The sequence below is a fragment of the Giraffa tippelskirchi genome, chromosome 2 (genome assembly GCF_054371585.1).
Source record: "Giraffa tippelskirchi isolate mGirTip1 chromosome 2, T2T-mGirTip1v1.2.pri, whole genome shotgun sequence".
Lineage (NCBI taxonomy): Eukaryota > Metazoa > Chordata > Mammalia > Artiodactyla > Giraffidae > Giraffa > Giraffa tippelskirchi.
In genome coordinates this window covers 49,145,081-49,153,772 of record NC_137276.1, presented here as the reverse complement: position 1 = coordinate 49,153,772, position 8,692 = coordinate 49,145,081, and the positions used below count along the sequence as shown (strand labels likewise).

At 40.6% G+C, this 8,692-nt stretch overlaps 1 protein-coding gene across 50 annotated transcripts in view; it reads left to right on the top strand.

Moving 5' to 3' along the window:
• Window positions 1-1,104: 1,104 nt before the first annotated feature.
• Window positions 1,105-8,692, top strand: part of ZFAND4 (zinc finger AN1-type containing 4) — a 54,039-nt gene continuing 46,451 nt past the window's right edge. For 23 of the 50 annotated variants that reach the window (XR_014074265.1, XR_014074262.1, XR_014074251.1 and 20 more), the window contains exons 1-2: window positions 1,944-2,314; window positions 7,526-7,826. Coding sequence is in view for 33 of the 50 variants with exons in the window: in XM_081561149.1 (XP_081417275.1) it covers window positions 7,643-7,826 (184 nt within the window). In the remaining 17 variants the exon portion in view is untranslated. Of the gene's footprint in view, window positions 1,866-1,893; window positions 2,315-7,525; window positions 7,827-8,692 lie in introns of those variants that run through there. The other 27 variants (XR_014074263.1, XR_014074259.1, XM_081561147.1 and 24 more) reach the window with 3 other exon arrangements.

Genomic DNA, 8,692 nt, shown 5'->3' with positions numbered 1-8,692 from the left:
ATGCTTGAAAGGGAAAGGGAACTTAACACATACTGGTTCACTGGTTGGCACTATTCCTGCTATTTTCAAGTGGTAAAGAATCGATCTGCCAGTGCAGGAGACGAAAGAGATGTGGGTTTGATCCCTGGGTTGGGAAGATCCCCTGGAGGAGGAAATAGCAACCTTCTCCACTATTCTTGCTTGGAAAATTCCAGGTACAGAGGAGCCTGGAGGGCTACAGTCCATGGGGTTGCAAAGAGTCCGACCTGGATGAGCACGCATGCACACACACTTTCAGTCTCCATAACTCTACCAGATAGAAATTGCCCTCATTTCACAGATGAGGCAAAATCTGGAAGCAAAGTAGAATAGTGGAACAAGTTTGGATTTTTGTATTGAGACCTAGATTTAAATCTGCCACTTAGAACTGTTTTGAGTGTAGGGAACTTGTTTACCTTAGTTATTTCCTTCTTTGTCAAGGAGGGGCCTCAGTACCAACCTTGGAGGATTGTTATGGGAGACAATATGCAAAGATCCTCATTAACTATCTGGCACTTGAAACTTGGTAGATGACGATGATAATGAATTGGCTTCCAACGTTGGAACCCAAGGCTTTTTTCTTTATTTTAATTGGAGGCTAATTACAATATTGTGGTGGTTATTGCCATACATTGACATCAACTCATTCACCTTACTTTATAGCTTGTTCTTTCAGTTCTCCTGACTGAGAGGGGAGGCAGGTTTGGAAGCTAAAGTTTGATTCAGTAAGATTCACTCCAACACAGGCTGTATGCAAAGATAATAATCTTATCTTGGTCCTCAACGAGCTCCAATCTACTCAATATTAGAATTTAAGAAGGAATCATTCTTCAGGCGAGACAGCCTGAAGATGTGTGAAAGCCCAGTACCTTCTCATAAACTTCAGTGTAGTCTCAATTTTCTGAATTGTGGAGATAAACTGGTGGGTAGGGTCTCAGAGAATGAGAAAGGACGGGTGACAAAGATTAGATACTGCAGTTCATTTTAGACTGGTTCCTTTGAGTCACAAGATGATGAGTAAAAGCTTCTGTGAGAGGGGGATTACTTTTATTGTCAGCTAACTAATCCACCTAGTAAAACTAGGCCGGGAGGGTTGGAAAACCATAAGGGTTGGCTTTAGAACACTTAACGGGAAATGAGAAAAGCAATGGAGGCCCATGTCAGCCTGAAAGGCTTGTGTTGTCAGTTATGGTGTACACTGAGCTCAACAGCTTGAGAATTAGAAAACAGAAGGGGCTGTCTGGGCATACCGAACACTGCAGTTTAACAACCCGAAGTACCCACTCAGTTTCAACTCTACACAATTCTCAGTAGGTTGGATGAGGAATAAATGGATAAGACCTACAGAACTTGTTTTCTTTTCCCCTTGCTTTCAGCCAGGCATGGCAATGGCCCTATGTTTCAGATAAGGTAGACAGGACTAGAAACATTAGGGGACAGTGAAGTACGTGGAGAAGGATCTGTTTAAGGCATGCCTCCTGGGCCGCACTAGAAGTGCACAGGTTCTTGGAAGACCATCGACTGGGACTATGGCTTCAGCAAGTCAGGCACCTCTAAGAGCGCCTTAGGTTGGTCTCGGTAAAGGTGCTGTCCACACCCTCGTCCGGCCAGAGGCCAACCCTATTGTTCCCAGAAGGCTGTGCGACTGGTCTCTTGCCTCCCGCTTTGGCCCTAGTCAGGCGGCCACTGTTAGTAATCAAGGATTAACATCCGGGCTTCTCCTAACCGACAACCACCACCGAACGCGAAGGAAGCCTGGGCTTCCGAGCAACCGCCGGCATCCGGCGGTCAGGTCCCGCCCCCGTCCCCACTGATTGGAAGGCGACGCGAGCGCCGGCAAGCGATTGGTAAGCGGTGTCACAAAGGGGCGGGGTCGCGGCGGAGGCGGAGCGTTGCTCGTCGGTGCCTGCAGCAGCGTCGCTCGTGGGGCCGCGCCTCCCTAAAGGCCTGCGGGCGGGTGAGCGAGTGGAAGAGAGCCGGTGAGGTCGAGCGGGCCGGATGGGGAGGGCGCCCAGGGTCGCGGGCCGCTGAGCCGGGCCGCGCTGTTGTCGCTGGCCTCCTGGCTGCGCCCCCTCCGCCGCCGCTGCCCCGAGACCGGCGCGGTGGGCTGCTTTGGCGGAGGAGACTCTTTCCACTTTACGTCCCCCCGCGAGAGCGACGCGGGGTGCCCGTCCCGCCGGACAGGTGCTGCCCTTCGAGTCGCCGATTCTGACGCGGAGCCTGACCTCTGCGGTCCTGATCGGGCCAGTGCGTGTGGGTAGCCGGAGTTTATCCTGTAGGAGCACGGGCTGCGCAGGTGACTCCGTCCTCTTCAAATGTCTGTACTTTGAAGGCTCGAGAAGGCTTTGGCTCCGAAGAATTTCCCAATTCCGCTAGAAAATTGATTTCAGAGCTTAGGGCACAGATGCGTGATGTGGTGGATGTAATTCTGAAGCTTATATTTAAAACTTACGGATATTTCCAGACATTACTAAAAATAGTTCATTAAAAGTTGGTATATTTAGGGCTGCGTAATACGCTGTATCTCCTCATGTTGGGAGAAGAGTTTAAAAGAACTGCTTATATGTGACTAATACTCTTTAGAACAAAGAGGATAAAGCTAATTTTGAGTTACTGAAATTATTCAGCACGGGTCCTGCATTACCTGTCTTTCATTTCCCTTACATCTGTGGTGGTGGTATTTTAAGAACTTTTTCAGAAGACAAGAGAGAAATGTTTTGGAAATTGATATAGAAATGTTTGCTGCCATTACTCTTAATAGCTAAGCATTTTTTTTTAATTATTGGTAAAAATTCTGGAAGTAATTTTTTTCCCCCTGCATTCTTCCTTTCTTCTTCCTATTCTGTTTTTTTCTTTCTTAAGCTGTCCTCATATCATGTTCCATCCTGTTTTTGATTCTTCATTGCCCTTCGTTTTCCAACATCTTAGGGTTCCATAATAAGCTCAAGTCAAGCATATTCACCCACAACTTTCAGAAGGTGTCCTGATGCAGTGATTTCTACTGCTGAGGAAACGTATAATTATTTCTTAGAGGCATACATTTCAGTTTCGAATATGATTACCAATCTTGCTTCTTTTTGGATGTTGGAAATTACTGCATGATTAGGACCCAAATTTGTGGTAGTGTTCTAGTACCAGTAATGCTCTTCTAAGTTGCTGTTTTTTCTTTTAGACCGTAATTACTGTATCCATTCTCATTGTAGATGAAGGGCTTCCAAATTTGTCTTCATGTTACCTTCTCCCACCCCTTGTTTATTATATTCAGGGTATTGCTGTGGAGGACTACTGGGGTGAAAGAAATGCTCTTTGTGTCTTGTCTCTGAGTTCCTTGGGCAGGCACTGGTCACCCATGGCTTTATTTTTCTAATGTTCAGTTTAATATTCCTGACCCCTGACCTCTGCTACTAGATCTCTTACTATGTAGATAGAAGTGCTCTTGGCTTTGAGGGTACAGACATTGATAATTCTGTAGTATGTTCTTATTTGATATAGCATAAGTATGTTCTTAAGAATCCACATTCTATCCAAAATTGTATTTTGAATCCAAAAGCAGTCATTTCAGTGAGATGGAAAAAGGGGTTAGGGGTTAATTTTATACATTCATTATTTCTACAGGCCTGTGAATGTATTAAGGAAGTGAGAAACACAGCCTGAGCAATACAGCCATTTATTTGGCTTTTACGTGAAAGTAATGGTCTTTTACCACTATCACCAGCAGTAGCATTAGCACAATACTTTGTGTTATTATATTTATTACTCATTATTTTGACAGTATAACAGCACTTGAAGCAGCTGTACTGCCAGCAAAAGCTTTTCTTCCATCATATCTTCAGGACCTTTGCAGTATATGCACAATGCAATTTAGGTTCCCTAGTTAATTAATTATATTAAATGTACTTCATTATATTAAATATGGGCCAGAATACTGGAGCGGGTAGCCTATCCCTTCTCCAGAGGATCTTCCCAACCCAGGGATCGAACCAGGATCTCCTGCATTGCAGGTGGATTCTTTACCAGCTGAGCCACAAGGGAAGCCCTGTATTATAGTTTTGCTCTAAAAATCAGTTGAGAGGGTGAAAATTTATATACTCTTATTGAACAACCTTTTAATGTGCACCAATATGTACAAAATACCGTGTTAAGTGATGGGGCGGTAAATCCTTCCCTTAAATAGCTTACAGTTGAGTAGAAAAGCCATCTTAAAAATGAAACTGATTGTAATGGGTGCAATGTATTATGGAGGTCAGAGTGTGAAGGGGAGTAACCGTAAAAGGCTTTGTGGACTAGCTACTATTTGAGTTGAGTCTTGAAAGGTCATAGGTGCTTGTCAACTGGCCAGGTGTGGGATGGCAGTGAGGAGAGGAAAGCAGGAGCAACGATATAGAGACCAGTGTATTCTGAAACTGCAGGTGCAAATGATTAACAGAGAATGCCAGAGATATTGCAGGATGGGATGAGGTATGTGTATAAATGAAATAGGGCTTGGGAGCCTTTCTAAGGAGTCAAATCTGTAGACAGTGGGAAGCCATTGTGGGACCTTGAGCTAAGGAATAACATGATCAGTTCTACATTTTAAAAAGATAACTGGGCTCTACATTGCATGTTATTAGGGAAATGCAAATTAAAGCAGTGAGATACCATTACATGCCTGTTAGAATGGTCAGAATCCAGATCACTGACAACATCAAATGCTCATGAGAAAGTAGAGCAGTAGGAGCTATTATTCATTGCTGGTGGGAAGACAGTATAGAACAGCCACTTTGGAAGACAATTTGACAGTTTCTTAAAAACTAAACATATATTTACCATGAGATCTAGCAGTTATACTCATTGATATTTACCCCAGTAAGTCAAAAACTGACATCCATACAAAAACGTGCACATGGATGTTTATAGCAGCTTTATTTATAACTGACAAAACTTGGAATCAACCAAGAGATGTCCTTCAGTAGGTGAATGGATAGATAAACTTTGGTACATTCAGGCAGCAGAATATTTTTCAGTGCTCTAAAGAAATGGGCTCTATCAGCCCGTGAAAAAACGTAGAGGAAACTTAAATGCAAATCACTAAATGAAGGAAGCCAATCTAAAAAGGCTACATACTGTATGATTCCAACTGTATGACATTTAGGAAAAGGGAAAACTATAGGGATGGTAAAAAGATCAGTAGATCAGTGGTTGCCAGGGATTGAAGGGAAAGAAGGATAAAGAGGCAAAGTGCAAAGGATTTGTAGGGCAGTGAAGCTGTTCTGTGTGTTACTATAATGATGTTACTACAATCAATAGAATTTGTAATACCAAGAGTGAACCCTAATGTGAACTGTGGGCTTTGAGTGATGCTGCTATGTCAACGTGTTCATCGATTGTAACAAATACACTACTCTAATGTAAGTTGTTGGTAGTGAGAGGTTGTGCGTGTGTGCAGGCAAAGAGTTATGGAAACTCTGTTGTTCAATTGCTGAGTCGTGTCTGACTCTGCAACCCATCGACTCCAGCATTCCAGGCTTTCCTGTCCTTCACTGCCACCCGGAGTTTGCTCAAATTCATGTCCTTTGAGTCTGCAATCCTATGTAACCGTTGCGTCCTCTGCCGCCCGCTTCTCCTTTTGCCTTCAATCTTTCTCAGCATCTGGGTCTTTTCCAGGGAGTTGACTTTTCTTATCAGGTGGCCAAAGTATTGGAGCTTCAGCTTCAGCAACAGTCCTCGCAAAGAAAATTCAGGGTTGATTTGCTTTAGTATTGATTGGTTTGATCTCCTTGAAGTCCAAGGGACTCTCAAGAGTCTTCTCTAGCACCACAATTTGAAAGCATCGGTTCTTTGGCGCTCAGCTTTTTGTATGGTCCAACTCTCACACCTGTACACGACTACTGGAAAAACCATTGCTTTGACTATACAGACTTTTGTTGGTAAAGTAATGTCTCTGCTTTTTAATGTGCTGTCTAGGTTTGTCATAACTTTCCTTCCAAGGAGCAAGCGTGTTTTAATTTCATGACTGCGGTCACTGTCTGCAGTGATCTTAGAGCCCAAGAAAATAAAATCTGTCACTGTTTCCACTTTATCCCCTTCTGTTTGCCGTGAAGTTACGGGACTGGATGCCATGATCTTAGTTTTTTGAATGTTGAGTTTCAAAACAGCTTTTTCACTCTCCTCTGTACTTGGAGACTGTACTTTCTAGGAACTCTATACTTTCTGCTTTATCTTGCTGTGAACCTAAAACTGCTCTGAAAATAGTTTATTTAAACAGAAAACAAATTCAGGCTTTAGGCCATCTTAGGTTCATTTCCCTCATTTAGTCTGAATGAGTGGTTTCACTGCAGTGCATTCTAAAGTCAAATATTAAGTAATTTAAAAATTTTGTGTGACCTTTTCCCCTGCTTAAATATAATTAAGAGTAAAATAATTTCTGAACTGTGTGATATGATACCTTAATCCAGTTTTTATTAAACTTTCCTTTTTTTAAAAAAAGATGACTGACATTCTAGAGAATGGATCAGAAGAATGAAGGGCAAGAGTCAAAGATCATAACTAGGCTATCAAAATTTCTCCATTAAGAGCTAATTATGGCCTGAACTAAGTCCTAATCAGTGAGGTTGGAGAGGGTCGTGTATTATAGAAATGTTAAGTTGTCATGTTAGAATTGGTCACATCTGGATACCTTGAGGATTGTGAAAAAAATCTAAAATGATTCCTAGATTTCTGGCTTGAGTGACTAGGTTAATGGTGGTACTCTTTACCAAGATGGAGACTAGGACAAGAAGGACGTTTGTAGAAAAGATGGTTAGTTTTGGATGTGTTGGATTTCAGGTGTCTGTCTAGTATCTGGATTTCAGATGCCTGTGGAAATCATGTCTATAGAATGGAGATATAGGTTATTAATTAAACCACAAGTTTTAAAAAATAAGTGCTCCCTTACTCACATTGTTAATGAAAATTGCAGTGAGTTCAGTGATATATGCTTTGGCAAAAAAAAAATTGTAAAAAATTTATCATTCATTTTTCTTCTTGATTTTTGCACTGCCCTTGTGTTCCCATTCTGTTCACCTAGTCTTCCAGATATTCTTCTCCCACTCAGAGGTTTTACCCATTCAGTGTGATTCAAATGTACAGTGGCTATAACATTATGCTTTATATGGGTTATAAATGTAACTTGTGTATTTCAGGAAAGGATGTGCATAACATTCAAGGTCTTGCAAATATATACCTACATGTTGAAATCATTGATTTAAGTATCGTTAACAAGAAGACATATAATTGTTCAGCATGCAGTATACATAAGTAGCTGCTATAAAGTATAGCAAATATACCTATTCTTAATAATCTTACATTCTAACTGGTAGAGAATGCTTTCAAAGACAATCATGAATAGTTTAGGAATAGACATAGTAAGTACTAAAATGAATTCTGGGCTGTCTGGAAGATTGATATAGGCCAGAGTTGTTCAGAAAATGTTTGTGGAGGAATGAGACTTTCACATGGGCTTGTTAAAAAAATTATTCTTGTTTTTTAGGTATAAAACTCAAAACATGAGCAACCGTATATATAACCAGTGTTCAAAGCTGATTTGCCTAGAACTGGAATACAGTTGCCTACAGCATATTCCAGAGGAATTAGAAAAGTCAAAGTAATGGATAACAGAAAAGATCCTCCATTCTTCGATGAAGATAACGTGGGACCATTTTACTACAGACTTCCTTTTTATGATACCATGGAGCTCTTCATCGAAACACTGACTGGAACTTGTTTTGAGCTGAGAGTTTCACCCTTTGAGGCTATTATTTCGGTGAAAGCGAAAATTCAAAGATTGGAAGGTACTAGTCTTTTTTTTTTATTGTTAGGATATGAAGATTAAATTTGTTCTTCAAGATTGTGTAATACCTTTTTAGCTTTTCTTGTGGAGAAATGTCAAACATACATGGAATTAGAATTGGATAATGAATCCTTATATACCCCCTATTCAGCCTCAGCAATTATCATGAACTGTCTTGTTTCCATTCCTGCATTTCCCCCACTCTTCCCTTTCTACCAGATGCTTCTGAAGCAAATCCCTGGCATTATGTTAATGGTGTGAAACAATATTTTAAAATGGTTTTTCAGCAGATTATGATGATGTGCAGATTCTGCCATAACTACCTTATAGTAATAATTTAGTGACTCTTTTTACTTTTTTACAGTACTTTGTGAATACTTTTTTTTTTTTTAATGTGGAGATTTTCTGAGGAGAGTTTTTGGTGTATATTTACATAGATTTGAAGTTTCCTCAGTATAGAGGGATACTGTATGTTGTATAATACCTCTTTTTTGACTAGTGTATTTGTGAAAAGTGTTATGATTTACTTTGTGTTAAAAATTAGTCTTTTTCTTTGGCAGATTTCTGAAAGAAGTGTTTTTTTGCCATTTACAGTTGTTAAAATACAGTAAAGACTAGAAAATTGCTCCATGTAACACTAAATGGATCTTTGCATTTTGAGCCAGCTAGAACTAGCTTATAATTTAAGGCAGAAACTAGCATTGCCCTCCAGCCCAGTTTAAGTTCAGAATTAAAGAAAGATGAGGAGGATTGGAATTTTTTATCTTTGTAAAGTTAAGGATCTTGGTATTTGAGCTTCTGGATAATAGTTTATTTTTGACTTTGTTCTGCTTTTTTATTTATATGATGTTGTAATGGTAACTTTTA